At 33.9% G+C, this 17,261-nt stretch overlaps 2 protein-coding genes across 2 annotated transcripts; both read left to right on the plus strand.

Annotated features, from left to right (window-relative positions):
• The first annotated feature begins 1,006 nt into the window (after window positions 1-1,006).
• Window positions 1,007-9,003, plus strand: LOC120161872 (sulfite exporter TauE/SafE family protein 4-like). Its single transcript, XM_039172082.1, has 12 exons — window positions 1,007-1,299; window positions 1,377-1,536; window positions 1,695-1,895; window positions 1,991-2,052; window positions 2,155-2,200; window positions 2,298-2,353; window positions 2,628-2,714; window positions 7,864-7,914; window positions 7,993-8,232; window positions 8,361-8,454; window positions 8,527-8,667; window positions 8,747-9,003. The coding sequence occupies exons 1-12, from the start codon at window positions 1,150-1,152 to the stop codon at window positions 8,827-8,829; spliced, it is 1,371 nt and encodes a 456-aa protein (XP_039028013.1). The 5' UTR covers window positions 1,007-1,149; the 3' UTR covers window positions 8,830-9,003.
• A 3,520-nt stretch (window positions 9,004-12,523) lies between these two features.
• LOC120161871 (AT-hook motif nuclear-localized protein 1-like) lies at window positions 12,524-16,407 on the plus strand. Its single transcript, XM_039172081.1, has 5 exons — window positions 12,524-13,061; window positions 14,970-15,037; window positions 15,270-15,401; window positions 15,783-15,944; window positions 16,016-16,407. The coding sequence occupies exons 1-5, from the start codon at window positions 12,659-12,661 to the stop codon at window positions 16,364-16,366; spliced, it is 1,116 nt and encodes a 371-aa protein (XP_039028012.1). The 5' UTR covers window positions 12,524-12,658; the 3' UTR covers window positions 16,367-16,407.
• The last annotated feature ends 854 nt before the right edge of the window (window positions 16,408-17,261 follow it).

The raw sequence follows: 17,261 nt of genomic DNA on the forward strand, positions 1-17,261 counted from the left end.
TAATCTGAATATGTATCACGTCAATTATTTCAAAAACGATAAATTACTACAAAAATAAATAAACAACTTATCGAATAGACGATTATTGATCTTTTAGATATTATAAATCTATTATATTATTTTTAAAGAAAAGAAAGCGTGGAGAATTAGATAAATGAAATATTATCATATATTATTGCGATTAACAAGAAAATATTTTTAAATAAATCATTAATCCATTATGCCTTAACAACCTCCATTAAGATATCTCCGTTAGCTTAATCCTATATATTGAAATCTAAATTTCTAAAAAACTGTAAATTGAAGGATAAAGTTATATGTATATTTGATATAACTGATAAATTTTAATATTAATCTAATCGGATATTGTAAAAGTCTATTATAGGATGATATTTATAATTAAATTATTTTCATTCATAAAGTTATATATACATATAATAATTTTATTTTTTATAGTTTCTGGAATTGAATAAATGCGTCCACTGAGTGTATATGTGATATCAATAAATTAAAAAAATTGAATAAATATTAATTTATAATCATTCTAAACTATTAAAAAATACACGTTGATATGAGTGGATTTTTTTTTCAAAATATATTCCTTTTAGTTTAAAAAAATTTGAATTAATTTAAAAGAAAATTCAACCCCATGATTGACCTCAAATTCCAACAAAACGAAGAAAAATAACAAACAAAAGTCCTGGAAAATTGGTGAACCTTTTACGCTTTTTTTTAATGATTTCTTTTAAGGTTTACACAAATTTTGTGGGTCAATTATGTTTCAACGAGAGCACTAATATTGCAAATTGATTGCGTGACGTTCAACCACTGTGATTAAGCCACGTGGAGCAGAGTATATCCTGACATGTTCTTGACTGACAAATGCATGATATGAGTGAATCATGAATGACTGTGCAGCTCTTTGATTCACTAAAACAACGTCTTTGGATCCTTTATTTCACTCCATCAGATATTTATTCAACTTTTTTAGGTTTTTGATTTTTAGTCTCTGCTGTTTCTCTTCTCCTCCACCTGAAACACGAGAAGTGCATACAATATTCCAAGGACAGTCTTCAATTATTTGTCTCTGGTTGTGGCGGCAGCGGCGGTGTAGTTTCTGTAAACCAAAGATCAATCTCCAAACCTGCCATGGCCACGACGACTAAAGGATTCGTTTTATATCTCCTGTCTGGGTTTTCAATATCCGTTCTCTCTGTTTTGTTCGTCAACAATTACAGCGCCGTCAACCGTCAACAATTGCAGTCCCCAGATTTATCCAACAATGATCGAGTTTGGCCTGTAAGTTTTTTTTTTCTTTTGTGTCGGGCATAATTTTTATTTGTATTAGAGTTTTAAAACGTTGTTTGATTTGAAAGGAATTAGAGTTGAACTGGAGGCTTGTACTGGCGACGGTGATTGGATTTCTAGGTTCGGCTTGTGGAACCGTGGGCGGCGTTGGAGGCGGCGGCATCTTCGTTCCCGTACTTACTTTGATTGTTGGATTTGATACCAAATCTGCCGCTGCTATTTCCAAATGTAAACTTCTTCCTTGCCTTGTTTTCTTTGTTGCCTCATCTACAATGGAACAGTTATTTTAAACACATCTTTTAAGGATTTCTATATAAACAAATCGAAGTGAACTTTGGGTTTGAGAAAAAGTTTGTTTTTTTAACACGATGTATGAATGGGTGTAGGCATGATCATGGGGGCATCGGCATCGTCAGTTTGGTATAATCTTAGAGTGCCACATCCGACAAAGGAAGTGCCGATCATCGACTACGATCTGGCTCTTCTTTTCCAACCTATGTTGATGCTTGGCATCACCGTTGGTGTGGCCTTGAGCGTCGTTTTTCCTTATTGGCTCATCACTGTGCTCATCATCGTACTCTTCATAGGTTTCTTCAGCACCCTTTTTCTCATTTTATTTATATTTGTGACGTGTCATCCTTATTTTGACATTGAAATGCTCTGTTTCTTTCTGGTTTTTTAGGTACCTCTTCCAGGTCTTTCTACAGGGGAATTGAAATGTGGAAGGAAGAAACTATTTTAAAGGTATTTTTTTCCTTCAATTATTTGATAATAGCAAAAAAAGGAATCACCATTTTAAGTTTTAATCACTTTCTTTTTCTTGTTTTAATTTGTTAAAAATGGCAGAATGAACTCACAAAGCCACATGGAACAGTTAATTCCAGGGGTGAACGTAAGATTCATAATAAATGATTTCCTTTATCCTGTCTTTAGGATATTTGAAAAGAATATTTACTTCATTTTTTTAACCTTAAATTCTTGAATTTCAGTACTGATAGATACCGAGTATGAGCCACTGATTCCGAAAGAGGAGAAATCCGAACTGGTTAGTGAATCAAGCTTTTTCGATGAACCTACTTTTCATTTTTTTTATACTATATGTAGGGATAGAAAAGATTTTATGTTAGTGGTGGTGTGAATTTAAGAAGTTATATTAAAAATTTAGGTGTGGAATTAGATAATAAATAAAAAAAGTACTCAAACTATATAAGAACTTAAAAATTTTCAAAGGGTGCCATTGTACTCCAATACCCCTCGATCCACCTCTAACTATATGTATCTGATGCTCACACGTATTGATACTTCTCCGAATTTTGCAGCAAATGCTATGTTCCAATCTAAGGTGGAAAAGGCTGTTGGTAATAGTTACAGTCTGGCTCCTTTTCACTGTTATCCAAGTCATCAAGGCAAGCTTAAAACTATCTCAGTTCATCAACAATTTGGGTGTGTTAAAAGTTTCAAAGTTTGGCAACCAACTTTGGAAAATGTTTTTTCAAAGTTTGGTAAATGTTTCTTTGGTAAATGTTTTTTTGAAAAATGTTTTTCAAAGTTTGGTAAAATTTTGGTAGATGTTTGTTGAAAATATGAATGGGTAAATTCACTTTAGTCATTGCACTTTAGGGTATTTTCAAAGATTAGTCCCTAAGTTTCTACTATAAATACCCTTACCCATTTAGCTTCAAAATCATCCCAAAACATTTATTTCTTCCTATACTAGAGAGCTTTCTTGTGAGTAGTGAGTGTTTTGTAAACACCTGTAAATTTTCTCTCTTAGTAAAAGATCTGCAGCAGCCCGGAGACGTAAGCACAATTGGCTGAACTCCGTTATCAATTTTCGGGAATTATTTTTCCGCTTTTATTTCGCATTCTCACTAATCTGGTTATAGAGAAATTACTTGTACTCGGTTTATTTTCCTAACAACTGGTAATCAGAGCTTTTGGTTGTGAATTTTGTCAAATTTTCTGCGAGGTTACTATTCATTACTATTCACGTGAATAGTGAATTTCGTGAATAGTGAAATTCGGTCGGCGATACGAGTTTGTCGACGGTGGTGTTCTAATACACGGTGATTCGCAAGAATTGTCAGAAACGATCCAAACGAAGCCAGATTCGAGTGGGAGCGATGGCTGCAGACGAAGGGAAGGTGAAAATTGAAAAGTTCGATGGTGCGGACTTTGGCTTTTGGAAGATGCATATTGAAGATTTTTTGTACCAGAAAAATCTATATCAACCTCTCTCAGGAAAGCAACCAGAGGGCATGAAGGATGAAGATTGGGCTCTTCTCGACAGACAAGCCCTCGGAGTTATCCGACTGACGTTATCCCGCAATGTTGCTTTTAACATAGCAAAGGAAAAGACCACGGCTGGTCTTATGGCGACTCTCTCCAGTATGTACGAGAAGCCATCGGCCTCAAACAAAGTTCATTTGATGAGGCGATTATTCAATTTGCGGATGGCGGAAGGGGCATCGGTGGCACAACACCTAAATGAACTCAACACAATCACAACCCAGTTGAGTTCAGTGGAAATTGAGTTCGATGATGAAGTTCGAGCTTTAATTCTCTTATCATCTCTACCAGACAGTTGGAATGCTACTGTTACAGCAGTCAGCAGTTCGTCGGGAAACAGCAAATTAAAATTCGACGATGTTCGGGATCTGGTATTGAGTGAAGAAATTCGACGAAGAGAATCGGGTGAAGCATCAACCTCCTCAGCCTTACACACGGAGTCTAGAGGGAGAACTTCAGAAAGAAATTCAAATCGTGGCAGATCAAAATCTAGAAGGGGCAAATCAAGAACTGGAAATAAAGATTTTACCTGTTATAATTGCGGCAAAAAGGGTCACTTCAAAAGAGATTGCCGAGCACCGAAGAAAAATATCGGCGCACAGGAATCTGCCAACATGACGGAGGAGACAGGTGATGCCATGATTTTAAGCGTCAACAGTCCGATTGAATCATGGATCTTGGATTCAGGGGCATCTTTCCACTCCACCCCATGCCGAGAAATCATGGAGAACTATGTCAGTGGTGATTTTGGGAAGGTTCATCTAGCTGATGATGAAACCTTGAAGATCGTCGGAAAAGGAGACATCCGACTAAAGCTTCCAAACCAGACCACCTGGAAGCTGACAGGAGTGAGACATATTCCTGGCCTCAAAAGAAATCTGATTTCTGTTGGGCAGCTTGATGGAGAAGGATATAGTACAACTTTTTCAGGCTGTGAATGGAAGATTACCAAAGGAGCACTCGTCATTGCTCGTGGTAAGAAGACCGGTACTCTCTATGTAACCTCAAATTTAGAGAATATCATTGCAGTAGCAGATGCTGATGGAAAATCAAACCTATGGCACCAAAGGCTCGGCCATATGAGCGAGAAAGGAATGAAGATACTTCTGTCAAAAGGGAAGCTGCCGGATCTAAAGAATGTAGATGTCGGACTATGCGAGGATTGCATCTTTGGAAAACAAAAGAAAGTCAGTTTTACAAAGATTGGCAAGACTCCCAAGGCAGAAAGGTTAGAATTGGTTCATACTGATGTATGGGGACCATCCCCTGTTCCATCTCTTGCAGGCTCACTATATTATGTCACCTTCATCGATGATTCAACAAGGAAGGTGTGGGTTTATTTTCTGAAGAAGAAATCAGAAGTCTTTGATACCTTCAGAAAATGGAAGGCCATGGTGGAAAATGAGACTGGTTTGAAAGTCAAGCGGTTGAGGTCTGACAATGGAGGAGAGTACAGAGACAGTAGTTTCAGAGATTTCTGCGCAAACAATGGAATCAAGATGGAGACAACAGTTCCCATAACACCGCAGCAGAATGGCGTAGCAGAGCGCATGAACAGAACTCTGAATGAACGTGCCAGAAGCATGAGGATACATGCCGGATTGCCCAAATTTCTATGGGCTGAAGCTATCAACACTGCAGCTTACCTGATCAACCGTGGGCCCTCAGTTCCTTTGGATGGCGGAATACCAGAGGAAGCTTGGAGCAAGAAAGAAATAAACCTTTCACACTTAAGAGTGTTTGGTTGTATTTCTTATGTACACATAAACTCTGCTGAAAGAAGTAAACTTGATGCAAAGTCCAACAAATGAATGCGTCTTTGTTGGTTACGGTGGTGATGAGTTCGGTTACCGGTTTTGGGACTACGAAAATCGAAAGATCATCAGAAGCAGAGACGTCATTTTCAATGAAAATGTGATGTACAAAGATAGGTCAACCGCAGAATCAAGTAATACCGAAGCTGAAACAAAGGAATTTGCTGAGTTCGAGGATATTTCTGGAAATGATGTTTAGATCAATCCTGAAGCAGTTCAAGAAGAACCACACACACCAGAACTGAGACGCTCCTCCAGAATTCCTAAACCAACCCAACGGTATTCGCCTTCTTTACACTATTTGTTGCTGACTGACAATGGTGAACCAGAGTGCTATGATGAAGCAATGCAGGTGGAGGATTCAGTCAAGTGGGAGTCTTCCATGAAAGATGAGATGGACTCACTAATGTCAAATCAGACGTGGGAATTAGCTGAATTACCACCAGGCAAGAAAGCGCTCCATAACAAGTGGATTTACAGGATCAAAGAAGAGCATGATGGGAAAAAACGCTACAAAGCAAGATTGGTTGTCAAAGGTTTTCAGCAAAAAAAAGGTATTGACTACAATGAAATTTTCTCTCCAGTCGTAAAACTGTCTACAATCAGACTGGTGTTGAAAATTGTAGCTGCGGAGAATTTACATCTCGAGCAGTTAGATGTAAAGACAGCTTTCCTTCATGATGATTTGGAGGAAGAGATCTATATGAGGCAGCCAGAAGGCTTCATAGAGGCAGGCAAGAAAAACCTGGTATGCAGGTTGAAGAAGAGCTTGTATGGTTTAAAACAAGCTCCTAGACAGTGGTACAAGAAGTTCGATAGTTTCATGAGTAGCAGTGGTTTTACCAGATGCCAAGCAGATCATTGTTGCTACATCAAGAGGTTCGACAATAGTTTCATTATTTTATTGTTGTACGTTGATGACATGCTCGTTGCAGGCTCAAACATGCAAGAGATCATAAACTTGAAGCAAAAATTGTCGAAGCAGTTTGCTATGAAGGATTTGGGCGCTGCAAAGCAGATTCTTGGGATGAGGATCAAGAGAGACACAAAGTCAGGGACTTTGATGTTATCGCAGGCTGAGTACATCAACAAAGTACTCTCCAGGTTCAACATGCAAGATGCTAAACCAGTAAGTACACCTTTAGGTGTTCATTTCAGACTCTCCAAAGACCAATCACCAAAGACGGAGGAAGAACGTGCACACATGGTGAAGGTGCCGTATGCCTCAGCAATTGGAAGTCTGATGTATGTCATGGTTTGTACCAGACCAGATATTGCTCATGCAGTGGGAGTTGTTAGCAGGTACATGAATAATCCGGGCAAGGTACACTGGGAAGCAGTCAAATGGATCCTCAGATATCTTCGGGGTACCACAAACAAAGCACTTTGTTTCAAAGGTGGAGATATGATACTGACAGGCTATGTAGATGCTGACTTAGTCGGAAATGTCGACATCAGAAGGAGCACTACAGGGTATGTCTATACTCTAGGAGGAACTGCAGTGAGTTGGGTTTCTCAACTACAGAAGATAGTTGCTCTCTCCACAACTGAAGCAGAATATGTCGCTGTTACGGAAGCCAGCAAGGAGATGGTTTGGCTCCAAAGTTTCTTGGAAGAGTTAGGCAAGAAACAAGAAAACAATATCTTGTATTGCGACAGTCAAAGTGCTATCCATCTAGCAAAGAATCCGTCTTTTCATTCCAGGACAAAGCACATACAATTGAGATATCATTTTATCCGGTCTCTTCTGGAAGATGGGATTTTGAAACTTGAAAAGATTAGTGAAGCTCAAAATCCGGCAGACATGTTGACAAAGACGGTGACTACGGACAAACTGAAGTTGTGTTCAGCTTCAGTTGGCATGCTAGAATAACAAGACCAGACATGCTGCTGCATTGATCGAGGTGTGAAGACATATTAAAATCAGTCTTCAAGTGGGAGATTGTTAAAAGTTTCAAAGTTTGGCAACCAACTTTGGAAAATGTTTTTTCAAAGTTTGGTAAATGTTTCTTTGAAAAATATTTTTCAAAGTTTGGTAAAATTTTGGTAGATGTTTGTTGAAAATAGGAATGGGTAAATTCACTTTAGTCATTGCACTTTAGGGTATTTTCAAAGATTAGTCCATAAGTTTCTACTATAAATACCCTTACCCATTTAGCTTCAAAATCATCCCAAAACATTTCTTTCTTCCTATACTAGAGAGCTTTCTTGTGAGTAGTGAGTGTTTTGTAAACACCTGTAAATTTTCTCTCTTAGTAAAAGATCTGCAGCAGCCCGGAGACGTAAGCACAATTGGCTGAACTCCGTTATCAATTTTCGGGTATTATTTTCCCGCTTTTATTTCGCATTCTCACTAATCTGGTTATAGGGAAATTACTTGTACTCGGTTTATTTTCCTAACAGGGTGATCATAATGTTCTTCATTCATGTTGGGAGTTTGTCTTTTTTGCAGAATGATGTGGTTCCTTGTAGCACTACGTATTGGGTGTTGTTCTGCTTACAGGTAAACCCTAAATTGATGAAAACATTGCAAAATTTGTCTTTGGTTCAAAGATTGAATTAATTTATGTTTATATTTCAGTTCCCAGTATCAGTATTGGTTTTTGGATACGAAGCAATCAAATTATGCAAAGATTACAAAAAGAGAACAAGCAGTGGGAACACTGAAACAATCTGTGAAGCTTCAATTCAATGGAGTCCATTGAACATCGCATTTTGTGCACTTTGTGGCTTCTTGGGAGGCACTGTTGGTGGATTGCTTGGTTCTGGTGGGGGGTTCATTTTGGGTCCTCTCCTCCTCGAAATTGGTGTGATTCCACAGGTAAGTTTGTAACCGTGGATTTCTTGAGTGGACAGTTTTATAACTGCAAAAGGAGACATTAACACTGACAGAACAAATAAAGAGTATTACCATCAAAACTAAAATCCGCCATGCTTATCAATTAACAGGTGGCTAGTGCAACAGCAACATTTGTAATGATGTTCTCTTCATCTTTATCCGTCGTTGAATTCTATTTACTCAAGAGGTTCCCAATCCCCTACGGTGAGCCATTGTTGTTACATTTTCTAGAATTATTTCGTAAATGCGATCGAAACTTTGACATTTATTTTCCAGCTCTGTACTTGATGGGAGTGTCAATCTTGGCTGGTTTCTGGGGACAATATTTCGTAAGAAAACTAATAGCAATCCTGAAAAGAGCCTCGCTTATAGTTTTCATTCTTTCTGGTGTGATCTTCGCAAGTGCACTCACAATGGGTACGTAAACTTATCATCAAGACTCGGTTGTTCATTTCTTTTCTTTTTCGATTAATAACTGATATCTGTGATGAAACAGGAGTCGTAGGCATTGAAAGAAGCGTTCGAATGACCCACAACCATGAATTCATGGGATTTTTAGATTTTTGCAGCAGTCAATGATCGTTGACTAAAATCTAAATGGAGATGTTGTTGGTCACCTGCTTGTTGACCAACCCCAATGTATTGGATTTCTCTTGTAAGAATAAGGGATTTACCTCAAATGTGTGTGGTGGAATGTGACTGTTAGCTCCTCGCTAACAACCCCATTCTTCATTTATGAAATTACCATCTATTCTACTTTCAGCAACAGATTTGAGTTTTTTTTAAAGTCATACCTAAAAGTTATGTTTAGTTTCATTTTAGTCACTCATTGTTAAAAAATTAATTGTGATGTTGATGTGTCATCATAAAATAATACTACATCGTTATGTTTACCACATTAACAGTCCTGTTTATTTTTTAACGACGGATAACCAAAATAAAATGTTAGATATAAATGTGAAAATAGAATAATCAAGTGACTAAAACATAATTAAAGTGATAATTGAATGATTAAATATGTAGTGTACTCATTATTTTTTGAGAAAATAATTTGTTCAATATCAAATTTAAGAAGAATTTAATATTTCTTTTTACTAAAGATGATATGAAATTTGAATGGATAATCTGACCCTGTGTAAGTCTAATTGAAGTTCTTTGACATAAAAAATATAAAATATATTAAAAATGAAAAAAAAAATTATGAAACGCAAATTTTTTGTTAAAGATGAAATGATTTTTTTTTCTCTCTCACCATTGTCTTTTTTGTTAAAGTATTATCGGAAACCCAAATTTATTTATCTTAATTATTCGAAAGGTCACACAATGAACAGACAAAGAAGGGTGATAAAATAAATAAATAAATAGCATACGGGTTGCCTCCAAATTAACTCTTAACCCTCACATGCTTATCAATAGGGAGAATCTACCTTTTTCTAGAACCACTTTGTTTTATTTTATTTTATCTTTATGTATAATATAATAAAAATATTATAACAGAAAATATTTTAAAAATATGTAAAATTTTAATGACTTTTAATTGAATGAAAATTTCAAGACTTTGTTTTTTTTCTTTTAGTTTTTAACTAAGTGGATGTGATTTGAATTTGATATAATAATTTGAATAATATATTTCCAACTAAATTATGATTAAATTTTTAATAAAATTAAAAAGATGAATTAAGTAAAGATACAGCTTTTATTTACTATTAGTTTAATAATGCTGCAAAGAATCGCGTGTTTGGTTTGGGCCGTCAACGGTCTTACCGACAGCTGTTTTATCACCGCTCACTTTTGCAGTGTTAGTGTTATTTATTTAACGCACATTAAGATGAACGAGAGAAACGATACAAACGCACACTTCTTTAGAAAAATAAAATAAAGTAATCTTTAAGTGTGTGTTTGATTCATAGAATGTAAGATTATCAGTTAGAATAAAATATTACCAGAGAATATTATGACTGAAAATGTTGTATTTTGTGTTTTATTGGTTTAGCAAGAATGTAAGATTACCGTGTTTGGTTAAAGGAATAAAAAATTATTGGAATATATATTTAATTAAATTGTTCTTATTATATATTTATTTTTTAACAAGTTGTAAAATATTTATATATTTTCTTTAAAAAATTTAAATTCATAAAATTTATATAATTTTTTTTTAAAAATTAAAAATATAAAAATGTTTAATAAAACGGTAAAATTTTATTTTAACCCCTGAACTTCATATAAAATTTTAATTATAGACTTTTTTTTTGTAAATCTAAAATAGTTTAAGGATAAATTTATAATTTAACATTCATAGAATTTTTATTATTCAATGATAGAATAAGGATATTTTTTAAAGAAAAAAAATTAAGGGCATTTTAGTCTAAAACGCCGGTAATCCAACATTACCTAAGGAAAAGAAGGTAATGACATTCCTGGTAATATACCCCCAAAAAATCCACTATTAGTAATGTAAGATTATCGAAAATGACATTCCCGACCAACCAAACGGAGGAATGTGGATTTTATTCCCATGAGAATCTCATATTCCCCCAACCAAACCCACCCTAAACGATGCGTTTGGTTCACAGAATGTAAGATTACCAGTAAGAATAAAAGATTACCAGGGAATAGGATTATTGGGAATGTTGTATTTTGTGGTTGGTTGGTTTAGCAGGAATGTAAGATTATTATGTTTGATTAAAGGAATAAAAGATTATTGGAATGTATATTTAATCAAATTGTCCTTATTATATATTTGTTTTTTTAACAAGTTGGAAAATATTTATATGTTTTCTTTAAAAAATTTAAATTCAAAAAATTTATATAATTTTTTTTACAAATTTGAATATATAAAAAAGTTTAATAAAAGGGTAAAATTTTATTTTAACCTCTGAACTTCATATAAAATTTTAATTGTAAACTTTTTTTTTTTGTAAATCTAAAATAGTTTAAGGATAAATTTGTAATTTAATCTTCGTAGAATTTTTATTATTCAATGACAGAATAAATATATTTTTTTAAAAAAAATTAAGAGCATTTTAGTTCAAAATGCCGGTAATCCAACAATACCCAAGGAAATGGAGGTAATGATATTCCTGTTAATATATCCCAAAAAATCTACTATTGGTAATGTAAGATTACCGTGAATGACATTTCAGGCCAACCAAACTGAAGAATGTGAATTCTATTCCCATGAGAATCTCACATTCCCCAAACCAAACACACTCTAAGGTTTTTTAACAAAGTCTTTGAATTTTTTTTAATTATATTGATCTTTGAATTTAAATTTTAAGTTATTTTTAGTCATTCTGATTATATGATACTTTAAGATTACATCACGTGATACAATTTCATATCTCACTTCACTAGATGGATTCAAATAAGAAAAATTTCAAGTTTTTAAACTAATATAGATCAAAATAAAATTCAAATATTAAATTAAAGTAAAAATTAAACGACGTAAAGAAATTACCGTTATTCCTTAAAGTCTCAAGTTTGAGCACTATGATATCAGAAGTGTGAATGTTCAAAATCAAATGGTTAAGAATTATTAAAAGAATACTTAATATAAAAAATATAAGTTCAAAATAAAAATTACTTTGTCTCTTTTTGTTTTAGGTGGTTAATTTTTTTTTATCAAAATAAATGTTTAAAGTTTCATTTTATTTTCACTCAAAGTTTTTTTATTAAAAATAAATATTTAAATTATGTTTCTTATCTAAATATTTAAATATAATGTCAAAGTTCACCACTAATGTTTGATAAAATAATCATTTTGATATTTATTTTTTAAGCACTTTGATCCCCCACCGTTTATGATATCTAAGTATTTTATTAAGTATTCATTTTAGGATAAAATGTTACTTAGTTAAATAAAAATGGTTAATTTACTAATTGTCAACACTAATCGTTAATAATGATGATGTGATATATACTGTATCAAATGTAATAATGTGATATATTCTACATAACTAAAATGATGATATAATATGTGTCATATGTTAAAGTAATGACGTGATATGTAATATTTAAAATAATTATCTTAATAGTCAAATAACTTATTTTGGTAAAAAAAATAAAGAAGCTACTTAAATAGAAAAAATACATTTTAAGATTTTTTTTAATTTAAGCCATTTATAAATAAAAGAAGGGGAAAGCATGAAAGTAATTTTACAAGTTGCAAGGGCATATTGGGAATGGAATGAACAAAAAGCTTTCAAAGTGATCGACTCTGTTTATAAGCTGTATAGAGTGAACATACAATACAAGGGAAGAAAAAAGCCTTAGTTATTCACTTTTTCCCTCCTCCATTAATGGAGGGAGGTTTATAAAAATCTATATTTTTCCTTCTCTGTTTCGAGGCTACTTTTTCTTTAAAGAAAATCTCTATTTTGTCTCCGGTTTCGGTTTGCCGGTTTCGAGAATGGAAGAAAAGAAAAGTACGATATCCGGGTCAGCACTTAACTCGGACTCTGACTCACCACCTGCACCAGTGAGTAGCCTGCAAGTGTTACCTCAGGTGATGAACGTCAACACGGGGTTGGAAAGAAGCATTGTTAGTTCAACAGCAGCGACGGCAATAACTACAACAACAGCGAGTCCAGTATCAGGTGTAGGGGGAACACTGAGTGATTCTTTAGGGAAGAAAAAGAGAGGGAGACCCAGAAAATATGATGCGGATGGGAACCTTAGGTTACCATATCAGGTGGTGACGGCTTCACCTCCTGGTTTCACTTTATCACATTCTTCCGCTACTGAGTTCAACTCGTCCAAGCGAGGTAAAGTACGGTCTTCTACTGGGAACTGGCAGCTTCTTGCTTCTCTAGGTAAAGTTCAACAAACTTGAGAGTTTCTTTTTCTTTTTCATATAAAACTCCGTTTGCTTCTCGAGAAAGCCACCGCAGAAAGTAGTTTCCAGCTTCTTCTTGCTTATTCTCTAGGTAAAGTTCATAAAAGTTAAAAGAGTTGTTTTATTTCTGTTTAGTTTCGGATAAAACTCTTGTTTGGTTCCCGAGAGAGTGCAGAGATTAAAAAAAAGAAAGAAAGAAGGGAAAATACGGGTTGCTTGCATTGCATGTCTCTTGTTATTTTCACTTGTTTTTTTTATGGGGTAAATAGTTCTTAGCTTACATAACAAGAATCATAAATATATTTAATTTGGTAAATCTCTAATGGAGCATAGAAATATAGCCTTAGAGACTTGCTTTATTTGTTTGTTTTTTTCTCTATTTCTCACCCAACTCATTGTGGGTAGTTGATTCATGCTTTCTCTGGGACTTGGAAGATTTAATTAATTAATAAATAAAATGCATATCAATGGACAGAATTGCTTGAATAATGGAATAAAAGAATATTTATATAAGGTGAAGTAACTTTATTTTTTTTTAAATTAAGATCTTTGTTACCGTATTCGATGAAAGCCATTAGAATTGCACAATAATTTTCTCATATAATCGAAGTAGAGTATCAAGTTTTAAGCCAAAAATCTTAATGTAGTCCTAACGACTTCTAAAAGTTATCGTGCAAATGTTTAGTTTAAAAAATAATTTTTATTGTAGGAGCAATTTTCCCTACTCTATTAACCAAATAAAATTTTGCCTATATCGGTTTCTTTAATTAAAACTTCAAAAAATCTAAAATCATGTGATATACTATTTTAATCACTTTGAGTGTATAAGCATCAAATATTGATTAAAATAAATGTAGTTTTTCACATTAATTACAACTTTGGCAAAAACGACAAGAATTTAAGGAGTAGTTTTAGGAGGTAGGTATTTTGCTTCTCATTTTTTCTAACCATTGGTATATTTGCTACAAATTTAAGTATGTATCTATAAGAAGGTATTCCTTTAAGTTTAAAATTAATTAATGCATTGATAACTTCATTCTCTCTTCCAACCAACAACATTTGGTCTAGTGGAATGATTTTTTTATTATTATTAATGGAATGAGACACTAGATCTCTTAAGTAAAGGTCGGGAGCTTGGATCATGACATTTGCGAATGGAGCAAATTAAATTAAGAGGATCATTTTTACCTCTACAATATTGATCTAAATTAGTTGATTAATAAATCAAAAACCGTTGGTTATTTTTTCTATGTTTGTCCATTGGTATATTTGCTACAAATTTAAGTATGTATCTATAAAAAGATATTCATTTAAGTTTAAAATTAATTAATGCATTGATAACTTCATTCGCCCTTTTAATCAATGATAAATTGATCTAGTAGGATGGAACACTGGATTCTTTAAATAAAGGTTAGGGGTTTGAATCCTAACGAATGAAGTAAATTGGATTAAGAAGGTTACCCTTGCATCTATAGTATCTAATTCGAATTAATCGATTAATAAAATTAGAAACAAGCGATTATAAAAAAAACTTCATTTACCCTTTCAATGAATTACCTAAAATCATTAATATTATATCTATTAACCATAATAATTAACCCTAGCAAAACGTATCCTAAGTTGGTCCATTTTTGTTGGCCAAAGTAATATTTGGTGAATTTTAGCGTTGCTTTTATTTTCATGAATAATTTCGTTCAATTAATGTGCATTGAAAGTAATATATGCAATATAGTTTGTTTTGATTAACTTTAATGTCACCGATTAGTAGGTCATTAAGTCATGTAATAAAAAGACAAATAATATATATATTTAAAAAACTGTATATATTAAAAGATATTAAACGTTCAATATCTTTTTATTCAATATATATATTAAATTTGGGCAGGTGAATTGTTTGCTAATACGGCTGGAGGGGACTTCACTGCTCATGTGGTCAAAGTTAATACCGGAGAGGTAAGTTCCCCAAATTTTAGCTAATTGAGGGTTTGTAATGATATTAATGTTAATTATTTGATTAGGATTTTCAAATAGAAACAAATATCAAAATTTAATTTTTAGTTTTTAAAGTATAATGATAAAATATGGAACTGTACGAAGTATAGGGATTAACAATATTTTATTATGAATTTTTGTAGATCCTCCTTTATAACGGGAGACATTAGTTTCTAATTTATTGAAATTGCAGGATGTTGCAGGGAAAATTCTTTCGTTATCACAAAAGGGTCCTCGTGGGATTTGTATTCTGTCCGCAAATGGAGCTGTTTCTAATGTTACCATCCGACAACCCGGTTCATCTGGTGGGATTTTAACATTCGAGGTTGGTTTTTCTAATTTTCGTTTGTCATTCTATTTTTTTTTGGGTACATACAAAAGTTTAGGCTAGGAGTGACTTCCCCAGTCCACATATTTAAGACCCAATTGGAATTTATATAGGAATTTACAGATAGTCTATCAAGAGTGACGATCGTAGGATTCGAATTTGACCTTACAATCTCAAATTCCTGAATCCCAACCACTTGTACAAACACTCATCGACAAATACAATAAACTCTTTTGAATTAAAATAATATAGATATCCGTTATAAAAACAAATACAATAAACTCTTTTGGTTTATTCAACAGTTTATTTTCTTTTAGTTTTTTTTTTAATATTTTCAGCATCACTGAAGTTGAAATTCGGAATTATTATACATTGCAGGGCCGGTTTGAGATATTGTCATTAACCGGCTCATTTACATTCAGTGACAATGGTGGTGCGAAGAATAGGACTGGTGGTCTAAGTGTTTCATTGGCTGGACCTGATGGTCGTGTAATAGGTGGTGGACTTGCTGGTACATTGTTGGCTGCTAGCCCTATACAAGTAAGTCCTTTGCTCTTTCTTATCCTATCCCCAACTCTTCATTTCATACAATTCCATTTTTCTTTTGATAGATTGTGGTGGGAAGCTTCATGCCAAATGGCTACAAAGTGCATAAAAAGAAGCCTTACCGCGAGCAGCACACGATGGTGGCTTCCACGGTTGCCGCCATCCCTTCAGCTACGGCAATGGCGGAAGAAGCACGGCCAATCATCTCACAAGCAAAACCCGACGGTGAAAACAATATGAAACGGACATCGCCATTTCAAGTGGTAACCCTCGGGGAAGCGAGTAATAACATAATTGACCATAAAAGCACAGCAGCCTCTATTGTTTCCGGTTGGAATAACGGCTCGGAACCGGTCTTGACCCATCGGCCATCGCCCGATATTAACATGTCAGTGCCTAGTGAAAAGGGTAATTAGTTCCCTTGAGAAAATTCTTCATTTGAGGTAGTTTTTTAAGTCATGCACTGACATGATAATTGAAACTGCAAACTATTTTTTTATTCACATTTTCGCTTGTGTTGTAACAATTAGATGTAGTAACTAGATGCTCAATTTTCTAGGATTTGTAATGGATGTTTCGATAGATGGAACTTAACTTCACTGAATTTAGACAGATTTATGATCAATTATTGTGTTTGGTAACATTTTAATTGTCGTTTGCTTGTTACATTCTCATTAGCAAATTGTAAAGGTGTATGTGTCACGAAGTTATACTCGAATTTAGCAAATTGCGTGACCCTAAATATTAAAACTTAAATCGAGTGTCCAAGTCAACCTTGTCGACGAGTAGAGACAAGAAAAAGAAAGAAAAGAAGCAAAGGGAAGAAGGCTTAATAGGGAAACAAATATTAGATTAGATTTGGATTAATTAAGTGGGAGTTTTTGAGTAACGTGTCACGTTAAATAAAACTAACGGGAAGTAATGTTGCGTGGGTAAACTATGAAAGAAAGAAATGAAGAAGAAGAACAAAAAAGAGCGTGGAGATAAAACTAACGGGATGTAACGTTGGGGTGGATAAACTATGAAAGAAATAAATGAAAGAAGAAGAAGAACAAAAAAGAGTGTGGAGAGGGAGGGGGAGGGGTTAACAGAGGTAGCGTGTCATGTCAGATAAAGCTAACGGGGTAACGTGAGAGACTTTAACTGAAAACGAATTAACAGTTCAGTGATTGTATTATAAGTTTTAAAAGTTGGGTGATCAAAATGTAAATGAGTTTAGAGACTATTTATATGTTTTACCCTATATTTTAATGTCCTTTCATTGTGTCATAGTTCGGTTGAATATCTAATCATGAGATTTAGGTTCAAACC

The sequence above is a fragment of the Hibiscus syriacus genome, unplaced genomic scaffold, assembly GCF_006381635.1.
Source record: "Hibiscus syriacus cultivar Baekdansim isolate YM2019G1 unplaced genomic scaffold, ASM638163v2 tig00111402_pilon, whole genome shotgun sequence".
In the NCBI taxonomy this organism is placed as follows: Eukaryota; Viridiplantae; Streptophyta; class Magnoliopsida; order Malvales; family Malvaceae; genus Hibiscus; species Hibiscus syriacus.